Here is a 16,964-nt window from a genome sequence, read left to right as displayed (position 1 = left end):
CAAAAACTAGGGAGGGTCCCTTCTAAGACACTCTTGCCACCCCTCCTCCTTCAGACTCAAATTTCATTTATCAGACCGCTGTCCAGGCCATGGCCCCTGCTCCTGTCTCTCACTTCCACATACCATTATAGCCCCATTGCAGCAGTTCCAAAAATGGACAAGTAGTTTCTTAGCATTCTGAGGCAACAGATGAAAATCTGCGCTGAACCCAGGAAGAAAGAACAAAGAGAAAGCCTAGCTACTGCCTCCATAGGAAAGAAAAGAGAAATGAACATCCCCATCTGTTATGGTGCAACCTCTCTCAAATTTGCATAATTGCATCACATGTGGTTGGCCTGACCCAAACCCTTTGAGCAGGGCTCCTGGCACCAAAAGACTGCTCACTCTTCCATTACCATCTTGACTACTGATAATCTATCTATGTCCTTAAAACAAGCTACAGGTTCATCATGGGCGTATGCTAGCATTTATGAATATTATGACCACACTGTCATAAAATTGGTCCCTGGATATGGTCTGCGTGCCCAAGATGCAACATCCTGCTGAAGCTAAACAAGTTTGAGTTTTGCCTGTGTCTAAATGGCAATGTGCATGTAGATCACAGAGTTCCATGATGGAAGAAAGGCAAGGTAGATCCATTAAATATTTAAAAAGAACCACAGCGTGCCTTTTAAAGTGTTGTAAAGTGCTGTATGGATGTCACTGGAATGTTTCAACTGGGGAAACATGTAAAGTGTGAAAGGCAGATGGAACACCCCTAACACAGAGTGGACATGTACAAAGAGGTCTACCAGGCAGAGGCGCATTCTTAGCATTTGAGAGGCATGAGCCTATTGTTGATTGCATGACGTCATTACCTGGGCCTTGAAATTGCAGTGCTATACTGTATACCTTTTGCCATCGGAACTGTTCCTGTGGACTTAGAAATCCCACTACAGCCTGGTAAATGTTATTCCAAAAATAGCAACATATCACTGTCTTAGAGTTCAAGAAGTTTGCACAGAAAAGGTAGAAGATGAAGTGGAAGAACAGTCAGATCTAGGGCAGAGGGAAGGGAAGGGAAGGGAAGGGAAGGGAAGGGAAGGGAAGGGAAGGGAAGGGAAGGGAAGGGAAGGGAAGGGAAGGGAAGGGAAGGGAAGGTTGCAGTTCTGGTTTTCTGTGTTCAGCAGTTGGCCAGTGTCATGGGAAAAAGGACAAGGAATAGTTGGGCGGCAATTATCTGTAAACTTGCAAATATGGGATCTGATCACGTGCCAAACATCCTAATGTCTGAATAGATCTGCAGATAGTCAAAATAATCCAGCTCAGTCTTGGATCCATTTTAAGCTAGGTTGAGAAGGCTTGGGAAATGGAAAGGCTAGTCATCTGGTAGACCGCTAAATCTTGCTAGCTGAAATCCCAGCTGAACAGAGAGAGCCTAAACATCCATGAGGTTAAAGTTTCCAGCAGCGCAAATGATCTGATCGACACGTTATATGCTGGAAGCAGAACTGCATGCCCTTAACTCCCCCACTTCAATAAACAACCTCAAATCTGCTTAGCTTGGACGGCTTATCAGTGTTTTCTTACCCTCAGTCACCTTCCAGGAATAAGTATTTTCCTCCAAGCACAGTCATTCCAGGAAGGTGATTTTAATAATGCTCTTTTGTGAGAGTCCACAACTGAAGTTGTTCGGACAAGTTCCCCAAGCAGGCATTTGGGGACTTTTGAATCATACATATATGGAAAGTGATTTTAACCAATTTCCCTTATGTGGACCTCCTCTGCTCCAGGAAGAAATTCTACCAAAGGCATCAAGCTTTTGTCCCCTGCACCCCAAATCCATTCATTTTGCGAGTGATAAAAGCTCATTCAAAGAGCCCAAAGAAAGCCTCTCATATTGATACCATCGGTGTAGAACGACTGGGAGAAACAGTTCTCACTGCAGTTAAGAATATGCCAGCAGCTCTCATGAGCACTAATAGGATCCCCCCATGTTCCAACGTTGCACCCATCTCCATCCACCGAGCACAACGTGGATTCTTCCTGAGCATCCCAGCTGTGTGAGAATTAATCACTGTCAGGCTCCTATAGCTCAGAGCAAAATTGCTCCTGCATGAAAGCAATTTCCCTGGACAGAACAGAGCTTGCGGTTAGCGGGCCTCGCCATTCTGTTTCACAGGAAGCTCTAATTATCTTCCAAAGATGGGAGGCAACGCTTAAGAACAATCATTTATCTAGTTTGTACATTTCACAGGTGAGGTTGTCAGTCCTTTTAAGCATCCACCCCTCAGGGAGGAGGAGGAGGAAAAAGGTTCCTCTTTATCCCCCTCAATGACTGGGAGGTTCAGGAAAGGTATGGGGGGCAAGGAGAGGATGAGGGGAGATGCCATCAGAGTCAAGCAAAGCAGGAAGTCATGTTCCTACGTCCAGCAGGAGACAGTAGCTCAGGGCTGCGCAACCTTTAGGGGGGAAGATAGTTGCATTTAACTTTTGAGATGCATGCTGGCTGGGTAGGACCAGGACAAAGGCCCCATTTGGTCTACTTAAATTTAAATTGAATTTACATTAATTTATACAAACATCCTTAGCCTGATTACTTCCCGTATTTTTAAGAAATTCCCCCTTTGGTCATATTAAATGACCATTATAATATGGAAAGTAACTTTTAGAGCAAGCTGGGGGCTGCACCAAAGGCTTTCTTTGGTTGGGCAGGTTGGACATCCTTACCGGAGTTAATTTCCAATGAGCAGAAAAGCGGAATGCCAAACCAGCAATGTATCTGGGAGTCCTGGCCAAGAAAAATGATTCACGCTTGCAAACACAGAAGCCAACATTCTGTGGTCCTGCTTCCTTTATGATTGAAAACAACAATTGCAACCCAGAGGCCAAAAATATGAACAAAGCTGGATTTGGCGTTGTATGTCACAGAAACTTAGACCTTCAAGTTAGGATATTTGGGGGCTGAGCTCCCAGTCCCTCACACACGTTCTGACACGGGGTGATAGCCTTGACTGCAAAGTCAGAAGAGAAATTAAGCAAACCCACTGAGCAAGTCATTTCCATGTATATTCATGCCAGGCTGTTTCTCTAGCATCTCACCAAGAGTTGAGATCTGAGGCAAAATGGATTCCAGATTGCTAAACCAGGGCACCTCAAACCTGGCCGAGTCCCTTGCTTTGAGAAAGCAAAGACTCGAGATTTTAGGAGCCGTTGATGTCATTTCCACCAATTTCTTTCAAAGAGATTCCCTCTTTTACCATGCTTGTCCTTTCTGACCACTGCAACCCCTGCTCCCCCCTCCCTCCAAAAGAACCTCTCGTGTATGTTAAAGGACCTGGAGGAAGAGCCTCAGGCGTAGGAGGTTGCAGCAGGAGAAGGGGGCTGAGGAAATCTGTAGAGGCCCTTTGCATGCATTACTCAGAATTCTTGGCATAGAAAAACACAGCATTTAGCAAAGGCTGAGCTTTTCCAGCAGACTTTTTCTGAAAGCTCCAGTGCAAAGGATAGTTGACAGCGCCCAGCCCTCCGATGCAGGACGAAAAGTCACTTCTCTATTCATAAAACAAGAAAGCCTATATTCTCCATAGCTGTTGAACACACTTATCATATACTCTGGAATCTATTCAATTAACTGGGTGACAACATACCTTGATTAATCTAGCAACACCAGCTCGTCTACCATAATTAACCTGGCAGAGCCTAAATTACCTAAATCAACAGATTACTTTTTAAAAGACTTCACATATTTTGCAAACAATCAGCTGCTAGATAACTGAGATCTAAGGCCTTGCAGCCACCAAATGCAGCATTAAAAAGGGAAAAATACAGTATGAATCAACAGTATTTATATTTTTAAGAAACAATTGAGATATTATATTGAACACCGGTGAATAGGACATTGATCATCTATCTATTCTCCAAAATCTATCACTGATTTCTTCTTTCAAAAGTTATTGTAAATCACTTTACAATACCACAGTTTTCCACTGTAATAAGGAGATCAATGACAATTACAGCAAGGTCAAACAAATTCTTTTGATGGTCAATGCTACATGCTAAAAAAATTGGAATTTATAGACACAAGCCCCCACCCCTCCCAATGTCTCAGTAAATTTATCTTTCGCAACATTTCTGCACCAATGTTGCAGGACCTGTTTTATCATCAGGAGCCTATGGAATTCATAGCTAGTCGATCTCCTGACTGAAGGTTCATTTAGTGAATAAATATGTATAATTTTCATATAATTGTCCAGTTGAGTAGAAAGTCTCATTCATCATCAACATCTCCCTCTGCAATTAAAGAATAAATAACCCACAAGCCACCTGGTACTGATGTTGTAAAAATCGGAAAGGTGCCCAGTCTCAGGGGATAACCAACAGTGAAATGCCAGAGTACAGGCAAAGGAGAAGAGTAACCTCTTATAATTGCAATGCTCAGATGTAAGTTCTGGTGACAAAGCTGATCCACCTGTGGGAACTTCTATGATTTGAAGAGTTCAAGCGATTCATCAACAACTGGCATTATGATTCAAATAGATTCCAAAGCACTTTGGGGAAATCCTCAGTGTCCCTGGCAATATGCGTATCTCCTAATATTTGTTCCTCTGGACCACGAACCTAGCAGTCATATACTGTAGTTCCTTCAAACATTGTGAAGTTAACTGGTCAATCTTAGACCAATCTTATTTCTTCTTCAATGCAACCTGTTTCACAGAGTTGCTATCAGATTAGGCCTCACTGGAGAAAGAAAGACATAAAGATGTAAAGAATAACCTTACATGAGGTACAACAGGAGCATCTGAAATGTCTCTGACTCTTCCTTCCCAATCTTTCTCTTTCAGGATTGTTTGTCCTTCCTGACACTTCTGGATTTTTTGCAGGGAGGGGCTGTCTGTGATTGCGTATTCTTTCCATATACATAGTCCCAGCCAAAAATCAGAAGTCTGATAGCACCTTTTCTAATCAATGTTATTAAAAGGCATAAATTTTTGTAAGCTGCAGCTTACTCCATAAGATGCATAAAGTGGATAGACCAAAGTAGGAGTTAAATTGGGGTGAGATGGGGGGAAGGAAGGGGAAAACAGGTTGGTTAGGCAGATGAAGGTTGGACATGAGACAGATGACAAGGACCAATAATCTAATGAGGCTCTCCTACACAGTCCCAGCTAGATAAATTCCAAAGGCAATGTGATGATTTCACAGCGAGACAGAAGCAAAAGGATTTGGCTATATAACACTGCTGCATAGTCCTTTTAAAGTGGGATAATGCCTTTTGCCATCACTCAGATTGGATTAAAGCCTTGGGCCATCTATTTGCATACTGATAAATAAGTCATTGAAATGGAAATAAATGGGATTACACAAAGTGCTCCCATTTTTGTCCACCTGTGATTTTTAAAGAAGAGTCGCCATGTGGATTTGCTGACAAAACCATTCTCTTGGCACCATGAAGACTCACAGTGATCAAAGTGTGTCAATCTTAAATGTCCTGCAGAATTCGTTGTGATTTGGTGAATTCCATGAAATCAGAGTAGCTGAATCAACAGTGAAAATACAAAGTTAAGTAAAACCATACCAGTAATTTTCAGTAACATGCCAAGCCAGTAAAGCCAACCAAACTATTTGTAACTATTATCATTTACAACTGCACACCTCTGAAAACCTGCATAAAAGAAGTGATTTGCAACACATCCTGAATCTTACAGGGTCAAGTTTAAATGGACTCCTTTCAGCGTGGAGTTTCGTAATGTTACTTAAGGACAGCCAACCACATGTTCAAAGCATGAATCTTCTACCAGTGGGTTCTCCCAGAACCAGTTTTATTTTATTTTTGTACTAAACTGGGAGAATTAAAACCAGAGAGAAAGAAAAGAAGATGGACACATGTAGTGGAAAATTCAAACAGGTTTCCAGAAATGGGTGAGGCTAACAGTGGTTTATTTGTCTGAAAAGGATGAAACCCGCTGTTCCAAAAAGGCATGTGGGAAATAATTTTTTTGCCATACTTCCTATGTGGCTTTTGCAACATTTTCGCCCTCCAAATGGATGACTTGTCCACTGCATCAGTCTCAAATTTCTGTATTTTAGCTAGGCCAGAAAACTGAATTCTTTCATCACCTCAGCATTTAGAACCCAGTTTTTCTTGATCCAAAAAAGGGGGATTCTCACCAGATGCTGAAAAAGGCAGACAATTTGATGCAAGTGGTCTTTGATGCAAGTGAGAGGTAGTGAATCGTGCTGATTGCCTCCCACCCTCCATCCACAAGCCTGCAGCTTCCCCTCCAGCCCTCGGTCCCATCTGTTCATTCCAAAGTGAACTCTCAGATTTCAGGTTAATGCAACAGGAGATCAAAAGCTGGATGGGGCAGGTGGGATGGGATGGAGAAGAGGGATGGCGTAATGACCTCAAACTCTAAGGAAAGAGTCCCTTGGGACTCAGAGGAACAACAGGATATAACCAGGCTGTACTGCCACTTTCTAGAAATAAGGCAAGTCCATGGGGCAGCCTTACAGAAGATTAGTGCCCAGGAAGGAAAGAAAGCAACAGAGACTTGCATGATTCCAAGATCCTTTATTTACAAATATACAAAGTGAAGCAGCATCTGTTCTTCAAAGGAATTAGTGCATTCTTAAAACCCTTTTATTAAGACCATTTCTTATCAATCAGCTACAAAATCTGGACTCTTGCCGACGCAGGTAGTTGTGCTGCAACTGTTTTTCTCCTTTTGGGTAAGTGGACAGACCTAACCAGGACCTCCCATCTATCAAGAAACTTGAATGTGTCTGCTAATCAATGCTAGTGAAATGCTATTAGTCATAACACAAAAAATCTGCGTTTTAGCTTTTCTTAGAAATCAGTTCCATGGGGGCTAATAGATCAAGCCTGTTTCAGCTTTAAGGACCCCAGCCCATAAGCCGGCTATCTAGGCTAGGGCAGGAGCTACAGCTTTCTCATCTCTTCCAGGCCCTCTGCTGTATGAAAGGACAGAAATAGGCAGAATCCACATTTAGAAATACCTATGACCAACAAGGATACCCCTAATTAAACCTGGTTGCATCTTGGCTTATGTCAAGGTTATCTTGAAGCCTTTCTGGCAGTGGCATGTTACCAGCCCTATGACAGATGGAGTAAGGCCTCATTTCTTTACCAACTGCTTTTGTGAGAATCGTCTGAAACTTTTTTACAAATGGTTTTATAAAAAGTGTAAATTCAGTAAATATATTTCTCTTGAAAAGCTTGGCCTTACACTGAAATGTATTCAGAGTTAATTTCTTATTTAATTATTAGAATACAGGTAATTTAAGGGGGTGATACCTTTCTTTTTGTAAAAGCTCTGTGTGGTATTTTATGTGGATGAGGATATGTACAGAGAGGCCTGTGAAAGGAGACGATATATGTTTATATATACATTAAGTGGAAAAAAATGGGAGGCGTTACCTTGAATGGATGTTGATTCCCTCTCAGCCATGAATAAAATCAAGTGGGGATCCCTTTGGAAAGGTAACTTGGAGATACAGTTGGCCACCTATATTCTAGAGTAGTCCCAGAGAGGTTCTACCACTTGATTATTTTGAAGTATGGATTCATTCAGAGACCTTAGTGATACTAGGATGTCAAATTTATTATGGTTGGTCACACAATCAGCCAGATATTTACACTGGATTTGGCACTTTTATCCACCTATTGAGTCCTTCCCAAGGACCTGGGTTAGGCAGATGTTGTTTGATGGTGTTAAAGGTATCGTCACAGGATGAAGCTGGTCCAAGTAAAGCTGCCTTTTATAATTGACTGATGGTGATTTTGTCAATGCCGATGGTGTTCAAGTGGTGCTCCAGATGTTTTGGTATTGTACCCAAGGTGCCTATTACTATTGGTACTATCCTTGCTTTCTTTTTCCACAGTTGTTCTATTTCTATTTACAGGTCTTTGTATTTTGTGATTTTCTCCAGTTTTTTCTCTTCTATTCTGCTGTCTTCAGGTATTGCAATGTCCACTATCCAGACTTCTTTGTTATTATTATTATTATATTTATTATTATTAAACCCATTACAGGATAAAGGCCTCTTCGTTGAAGATTATGGTCTGTAATTTACCACGTTGTTCCCGTGCAAATCACAGACAGATCTTTTTTGACTTCCCAGTCTATGGCTGAGAAAGAGATACTCAACCAGTTTCCATGCCTAAGAGAGGACTAGAATCTGAGTCTCCTGTCCTAGTCCATCTAATCCTGCATCTTAACCACTTCACCACACTGGCTCTTTTATGCACATATAAAATGTTTTTTTAAAGGAATAAATAAAAATTAACTTCCAAGAACTAAAGTGGAGAATCTCCTTCCTTTGCTATTTTCAAAAAATACTTTTACTTCAAATACACAAAACATCATTTTGTAAGCTTAACTGAATATTCATCAGAATGCCCAACCCCAGGTAAAGATATTCCATCTTAATATCTCACAATGAAGGATGAGATTTAAAAACAAAGATCATTTTATTCACATCATGATGCATTATTTATTTTGTCCCTTTGAAGAATTTATGTGAGAAGAGTGGGATAAACATGTTCTAATTCTAACAATAAATATCTCTGGTTCCACCCAAGATCCTGCACTTTCTTCTGATACAAAGAAGACCTCCCTCTGTGCTGCAGAGTCAGACAAGGAATCTTAGACAGAACCCCACACACCTTTAAACTGGAGTCACAATTTTCACCTGAAATACCTGCATTGAAAATGCTCTTAAGGCATTTCCACCCTAATACTGCTTTCAATTCTGCAACAGTAATGAAATACAGTGATACCTCGGGATACGAACGCCTCTGCTTGCGAATTTTTCGGGTTACGACCAGCTCTGGCCCCAAAATTTTACCTCGGTTTGCGAACTCCGCCTCGGGGTACGAGCCATTTTCCGCCCGTGCCACGTGGTCCGCGGCCATTTTCTGCCCGTGCCACGTGGTCCGCGGCCATTTTTCCGCCCGTGCCACGTGGTCCGCGGCTGTTTTTCCGGCCCTGCCGCGTGGTCCGCGGCCGTTTTCGCGCCGCGCCGGGCTGTTTTCGCGCCGCGCCGGGCCGGGCCGCACCGGGCCGTTTTCGCGCCGCGCCGGGCCGTTTTCGCGCCGGGCCGGGCCGTTTTCGCGCCGGGCCGGGCCGTTTTCACGCCGCGCCACGCTGCACCCGGCCATTTTCGCGCTGCACCACGCCGCGCCCGGCCGCTTTCCGTGTGGTCCGTGGACGCCAGAACGGATTAACGGTAATTACATTGAACCTTATGGGAAATTGCCTCGGGTTGCGACCAAATTCGGGCGGAGGGCGGAACGGATTAACCGGATTTACATTGAACCCTATGGGGAAATTTGCCTCGGGGTGCGACCAAATTCAGAGGGCGGAACGGATTAACCGGATTTACATTGAACCCTATGGGGAAATTTCCTTCGGGTTACGACCAACTCGGGATACGCCCAGAGTCACGGAACGGATTAAGTTCGTATCCCGAGGTACCACTGTAATTTAAGAATGATCTGCAAGGGTTCTCACTGCAGCCAGTCCTGACACTCTGAAAACCTCAGAGCGCTCCCTGGAGCTGAATGAATTGCAACAGAGAAAAATGGGATCAAGCCAGCATCCTACCCTTTTTTACACTGAATTCATTTGCTTGAAAATGTGGAGTCCTTGGGGTTCTCTGAGTTTGGTTGTTTTCTTGCAGACGTTTCATTACCTGACTAGGTAACATCTTCAGTGCTAGAAGGGGGTGGGGTTTGATCTCTGTTTATATACAGTAGCTTGTCCTGTCAGTGTTGGTGGGGGAGTTGTTTTCTCCTTGGTAGTTCCTAGATGAGGCTGTTGTTTACTGCTTGAATTTTTGTCTGCTGCTTGAACATTTCCAAAAGCATCACAGTTGATGCTACAGAATACAGTCTAGTAAAATGTTGGGGAGCAGGGACTGACAAAATCTCCATACCTAATGCGACACCAGGGCTCAAAAGACTGGTGAATTTTAGCCAGGATGGAGGGGGAGCCCATGAATTCCTACCAGTGGGGAAATGCTCAACTCCTAAGCCCTATGCTGTGGAAGTACCATTGCAGATTGAAACTGAGCTTCTTGTCATTTCTACAGCATCCCACTTGTGCCAGAAGGAAATCAGTGGAGATGTGGATCACAGGAGCACTGAACCAACCTACAAGCAGTGCTAAAGCCATGTGAAAGTGCATTAAATACCTTTTTTCCCTAATGAATTTAGCAACAAGAAAGAGGGATGCAGCTCTGATGCTGGACAATCCATTCTGTCAAAAAGTAAGCTATATAAATGATCTAAGTCTTTACATGTACGTCTCCCGCTAACTAACATTTATTTTAACATACAAGTACTAGGAAATCGTTATGTGCATAAAACTGGGTGGGAGATTCTTAACAACAAATTCCCTATATTCATGGAGGGTTCTCCACAGTTTTCAGGGTGGGGTTCCCCCCTCCAACAATGAAGACTATAAACTTGCTCTTGTTATTGTATAAAAGCTTAGATTCAGAGGAATCCATCACAAAAGTTCTGAGTGATAAATTAAAACTGCATTCTTGGTGCCACTCTGACAAACTGCAAGAAGATGAGTTTTGTTCACAGGTGCCCATTCCTAAATATGATGTCAAAATGACAAAACATGCATTGGGACATCACACTAATTCTTTCATACCGGTGTTGCAACGTTCACAAAAGTACGTAACAGGTGGAGTTTGTATCCCAACATGTCTCAGCACTTGCTCCCCATCACAGATGCCTACAGTTCTTCTGCGGAGGATCTTTTCCCATGAAACTCATCTTTCCCTACAAGCGTAAAGGCAATGTGGTCTCCCCAGGCCTCCTGAAGTGTAGCAAGCTAATAAGAGATGGTAACAACAGCTGCTGTTGGAGCTGTGGATTGAGTTACAAGGAAGCCCAGACTTCTTTTGTCTACTCTGCTCTGGTGATCCATCACCAACTCTGACGGCACTTAGACCAGCAAGGGAGCTCTCAGCACTGGGCTAGCAACAGCCTTTACATCTAAAGGTAAAGGATTAAACTCATGAGATGTTTATATCTCTCAATTAAAAGATGGCGTAGGAGATCTGATGCATGTCTGGTGGCAGCAACTTCAAAGCCAGAGAGAGCCAGGAGAGCTCTCTGACACCTCTTTATGTCACCAAGGTATATAAGCACTGAGACAACAGCAAGTACTAAACCACAATCTTTTACTGCTTTTTACATTAACATGGGGAGGGAAGTCATGAAGAGCTTTCCCAGCTTTCTTTTAAAAGAAAACCGACACACAACAGAAAGGAATTTACAGCTCAAAGCCAACCCACCTGTTGGACAGATGCAGTAGTTGACCTGGATTCAAGTAGGCATACCTGCAAACTATCTGTAAAGAACGTTTATTCTTCCTGCTTCAGTGGTGGCTATTTGTTTATCTAAATTCCAGCTCCTGTGGCTGAGTACCTCTAAGCATGTGCAGAATTCTTTCTGTCCTATAGGAAAATGAGGCAGAGCTAGCATTTTTCTTTTTCAGAAAGGGAATCTTTTCTTGCCCGCCTGGAAACTGATGGTGCAGAAGAATATGGTCTCCTACACCACACCCTTATTTTCAGCCTGTCCAACTGCCTTGTCTGGCTATATTTGCACAGATGAAGTGCTGCCCTAAGAGTTGGCTCGTAACAATGTTGAACACAAGTTTTATGCTACAAATGCAAGGTTTATGCCATGTCAAGAAATACACACTAGAAGGCAAAGATGGCACAGCTGGATTGGTTAAAGCTGTTCTAACTCTGCATTTTCCAACCTGATAGGTGGCTAAAAGGATAACACGTGGGTCACGGATGGCAGCTATGGGTTGCACAAGCTTGCTTCCTGCTGATCACAGCTGAAAATCTGTAACAGATGCAAGACCACCTCAGCATGACTATTTATAGGAAACACAGAAAGAGGATGGCATGAGATCATCACAGTTGCCAAGCAATAGCAGAGCAGAATCTTGACCTAAACATGGAAGCCATGAGTTACTGGCTAAATTGACCCATTGCTCTAGGCCTCTTAGGGTCCTCTGGAATGCCAAGCTCCATCTTGGACTCTGGATAAATAGATAGATATAGATATAGATATATATGCTGCTGACTCTAAGAATGCACTACTCTGACACATCCTCTTTAGGTGCTCAGAATATCTGGAAACACTTAGCCCTGGATGTGGAGGAGGAAACAATTAAATCCCCCTTCTGTGTAGCAGAAAGACTTCTTGGAAAACATGGGTGCCTGCCTTCAAAGTGCTATGTAACATCCATCCTCACCTGGCTCCACCAAAGCAGGCAGAAACAAGGCCTTGTCCTAGGGACACAGTCATAAGCAACGATGGATGCTCCCTTACAACCACTGTTTTCAGGCCCTGGTCTCTCAGAATCATTTCCAACAGATACGTGCTTATCCTATGACTGTCCCTTCAGATGACAAATGGGAAGCACAAAATCAGCACCCAAATAGCACTCAGCCTTCCCCTACCCTCCGCCCACATTAATTAGTGCTGAATTTTTACCTTCTGCAGGAAAAAGAAATCAGCCATTAAAAAAGTGATCTGCAAAAAAAGCAACCCTCCTGATTTATAAAAGAAAACAGCGCAAAGATCAGGTGGTACAATAGCAGCTAAGCAGCTCTGGACAGTGGGGAAAGACCGACGGAGGAGGTGGGGTGAAATGAGGATTCACGCCAGTGGAAAAACCACCTATCCTCAAGCTTCAGTGCTATACCGGCATTGCCAGCATCTCTTTTTCACGGCTCTTAACTGACCCTCTTCCACAATGGAGACAGCAGCATTTGATCAGGTGGGCTCAGTGAGGTGTTTTTTTCTCTCTACTACAACACCAAGGATCACCATCTTGCTGACAGACCAGTTAACACTTTCCTTGTTCCTTGGAGTTTGTTTCCCAACAAAAAGGTACAGAGTCTTTGGGTACTAGGTGTGAGGGCTACGTCAGCCAAGGTCAGAAGCAAAGAGTTGAGGCCAGAGTAGTCCACCCCAGTAACAATGCCCAGATGTCAACCACTCACCCCACCCCAAAGTGAGACTCTTAGCTTGTTACATCAGTGATAGAAATGAAATGGGTGCGTTATTAAATAACCATGACACATTCCTATAAACATTAAAGAAGGAGTGTAATTTTTCTTTTTGAGTGAGTGATCATTTGCAACATAGTTAGGAAGAACAAACATCATTTAGTGTTCCAAAGAAGCATCTTATTTGACATTTTTCCATCACAGTAAGTATACAGAATGCAGATTATTTCTCACAAAAGTAACCCGCCAATATTCTTTGTCATAGGAATGTGCCAGAAGGAATCTGGATTGAAAAAAGTGAACAAATCCCAGCAGTCCTACAAAAGCACATTCCAGATGCTGCTTTCAAAAGAAACTCTCTTAAAATTACGATCTGGTTATGATTCTTATTCCTAGAAGAGAAGCCATACTGATTAGCTATAGATACAAATTGGAAGACCCCAAAACTCTGTGTTATGCATGTTTAGAATCAGGGTTATTATTAGTTAGAGCAGGGATGGGGAAACTGTGGCCTTTCCAAAATCTTGTTGGACTATGCTGATTAAAGGTTGTTGAGTCAATGTTCAACAAGATCTGAAGGACCACAGGTAGGAGTGAACAAATGCATAAGCCAAAATAAATGCCCAGTTGGAATTCAGTAGCTTCAACTGAAGAGGAGGTGTATATTCAGACAGATAAAATATGCTATTTTATTAATCTAGTCCAGATGGAAGCAGTTTGCAACATCTCAATGAAAGCAATGTCCTTTCCTTTCCCCATAGCCTAAGATCAAATAAATACAGTGACAACAGATCTTTATTTAAACCTAGGTTGCCCTCCTAATGTAGCACAAGATTCTGTTACAGTATATAGAGGATAATAACTGCACAGGTAAAGGAAGCAAAAGGTTCCACAGCTTCTCCAATATTTTTTGTCCCAACTGAGTTCACTCTGAGTATTTGTGTTCATTTGAGGCATGGGTGATACATTATTTCATCCCACCAGCATTCCTTTTTCAATTAGGAATAACCTCTTCCTAATCTACTTTAAATGTGATCCAGATTTTGAGTAGGTGGCCCTGCTGCTAGTACATCTAGTCTGGCCTAACGTTCTTCTCCCTGGACATGCCCCAAATGAAATTGGGGTCCTTTCACTCCCAATGCATCTGCTCCATCACTAATTTCTCAAATCAGTAAAATTACAAATATTGTAGCCCACCCTATTGGCTATGTGAGAGCACTATCATCTTATTTTTGGCTTGGAGGTTATCAAAGGGAAAGGGCTCAGAAATAATGCACCATCATTTTAAATATTCCAGACTGGCATAAAATAAAATAATGCATTGCTAATCTATTAATATGGCTCCCCAAAGCCATAGATGGGTTGCAGTATTGCACAGTATGTCCAGCTTTTAAATAACAAACTCCTAAAGTCACAGCAAGTAGCAATACCTAGCAACCCTGGCTGATTTTAAAAAAAAAATTAAATAGGATTGAACCAGGTTAGTAGTTGGTTAAGAGACCATCACGAAATTTGAAGGAGGTAAAGTAGACTAGCATTTTTTTTTAATCCTGGAAGAAAGGAAAGACAAACCACTTCTGCATTATTGCCAAAAAATCCAGGAGTCAGTCTTGACACAAGGGAATGTTTAACTTACAAGGAATAGTACAAGAAATATAGGCTGGATAGCAGAGTTGGATTGCTTCTGAACCATGTTCAAGTCTGTAAAGATCAAATTCCACTCACATTCTCAACACACCCATTTCGTTGGTCTTTAGTGATGGGGCTGCACCCAGAAGCACAGTAGCCACATCCAGACAGTGTTTAATCCAAGCCTATTTAATACAGCAACAGTAAAGGGGTGTTCCTACAAATTTATTTTCCAGGACATAGCCAGGGCAGTTGAGATGACTGCAGGGTAATCTGGTCTAAGTCGAATATACCTGCATTGTTCCTTCAAATTTCTGAACAGATCTTTTGAGAAATGTTGCTGCTTCCTATTCAGCAGTTGGCTGAGAGTAGCTAGCTGCAATTTTAATTAAAAAACAAACAAACACCAAACCAAACCAAGAACTGAAGAGAGAGAGGGGAGCATCCTTCCCTACCATTTCCCCTTCTTTGTTCATTTGTTCCTTTCCCAAAGATCAAGAAGCAGAAGGGAATGAGATGTGAACTACTCATATCAAAGAACGCAGTAGTGCAGAAACATACAGAACTGCAGATCCCATTTTTCCTACTTCTAGTTATAAGTTTTCTAGTGTTCTAGGACCCAGCTTAGTTCTTCTGATATGCTTATGTGAATTACAGCAGCATTAAAAGTAGGTATGAGGAGACAGTTCCCACACTGTTGCCTTGATGCGCACCACCCTCTTGATTCAGAACAACCGTGGCTTCGAGACAGAGCGTCTGCTTTGCATATAGAAAACTGAGCGCATCTAAGCTTTAAAGAGCTTCAGATGGAGTAGACAATACTGGGATAACTCAGTCGGTAGTCCATCAGCATAAGCAGTGTTAAGGATCCATGTCACCCCCAAAAGGGCAAATATTTAGGCAAAATCTCAGTTAGAATATTGTTGCACAAAGGTGCAATGTGAATATCTACTGTGAAGTGTACCATAAAGAAGACATTGATATCCAACTGAATACAGCTGCCTAAGTAAGTGTTAACACCAAAGACAATATATTCTGGCCTTGCACTTCATAAACATCTGGAGAGCTGAACTATGAATTAACCTCAGGAGGGAAAATAAGAGTAGTGAAGTGAAAAACCGAGGTTGTGTTAACATAAGGCTAAAAGATTCTTAATCCAAGTCAATGAATACTGTAGAAGAATTAATGCTTCCAACGTTATCTAGAAGTCATGAGAACCAAAGCAAGAGTTCTTTGCTTTCTCCAACCTGGAGTTTTCAATTAGTCTGTGATGAGAGCCATCAAGCCCAGTTCTTCCAGTTTTGCTCTGATGATGGCATCCCAGCCTTTGTTAGCCTTGGGATTGCGAGGTGATGGGTGCATTACTCCCTCTACTCGTACTGAGATACCAGCCACTGACAGAGCCTTGTGGGCACGCTGTTCAGCAAAGCGTCCAACCCCAACAACTGTTGCAACACCCAATAATTTCACAGCTTCACACAGGGCATCATCACAAATTTGCAGAAGCTGTTCCCGCTGAACCGCTGGCAGGTCAGCCGGTGTCAGATTGCGCCCACTTTGACTGACAAAGAGCAGTGGGCAATGATTGTGTACAAAGCAGTGCTGGAAGAATTTTTCAGGCCTGGTGCACACAGAGCGGAAGAAGCCCCAGAAGCGGGCTCCACTCACCTCCATTCGGGGGCACTCCAAGCCATGGATGGGCCTCTTAGGGTGTTCACATGCTGGTCGAGACACCTGTCCACTTACCTGCAGCCAGTCTCGAACAAGCTGCACTGCTCCAAAGGGCACCTGGAGGAGAAATACGTGCTGTTACAAGAAAAGTTTCTTAGTACAGAGATGAGGTGGAGATCTGCATTTGCTTTGAGAGACCTGCAGTGGACATTTAACCCCCAAATTGGAATGAAGCATTCTCCTGAAAGTAGAGGGAAAAAAATATTAAAAACACAGCTTTCTCTCAACATATTCCACCCTTCAGTAGGGAGAGACTCCATAACCCCCACCAGGGTACCACTTTTTTTCCTTGTTTAACTCCTTAGTATCACTTCAGGAAATAGTTCAGGCAACTCACATGCCAAGAAGGAATGTGATGCAGCAACCACATTGAAATTAAACGGGTCTAAGGACTGGCCAGTGCGGATGAGACGATATAGGATGCTTAGGAACTCCCTGTGGGTTGCTTTGAGCTTCACTAGGGAAAGAAAATAGGATATAAATAAACAAAAAAGTAGGGAGAGAAGACTAGGAGTCTGGAGCTCCAAGGCAGAGGACTACTAAGAAGTGCA

The 16,964-nt window shown here is 42.7% G+C and overlaps 1 protein-coding gene across 7 annotated transcripts in view; it reads right to left on the bottom strand.

Annotated features, from left to right (window-relative positions):
- The window catches only part of SMUG1 (single-strand-selective monofunctional uracil-DNA glycosylase 1), a 189,072-nt gene that overhangs the window by 154,779 nt on the left and 17,329 nt on the right, over positions 1 to 16,964 (bottom strand). For 4 of the 7 annotated variants that reach the window (XM_025163846.2, XM_088138011.1, XM_025163845.2 and 1 more), the window contains one exon: positions 5,645 to 16,470. In XM_025163846.2, coding sequence (XP_025019614.2) covers positions 15,943 to 16,470 — 528 coding nt within the window. In that variant the 3' untranslated portion in view covers positions 5,645 to 15,942. Of the gene's footprint in view, positions 1 to 5,643; positions 16,471 to 16,964 lie in introns of those variants that run through there. The other 3 variants (XR_015795677.1, XR_015795678.1, XM_088138012.1) reach the window with 2 other exon arrangements.

This window comes from Python bivittatus, unplaced genomic scaffold, assembly GCF_059951505.1.
Source record: "Python bivittatus isolate LINGU-HERP-01145 unplaced genomic scaffold, Pbiv_v1 ctg000220_np1212, whole genome shotgun sequence".
Classification (NCBI taxonomy): Eukaryota; Metazoa; Chordata; class Lepidosauria; order Squamata; family Pythonidae; genus Python; species Python bivittatus.
Note: the sequence above shows the minus strand (reverse complement) of the source record. Positions and strands in the feature narration are given on the sequence as shown.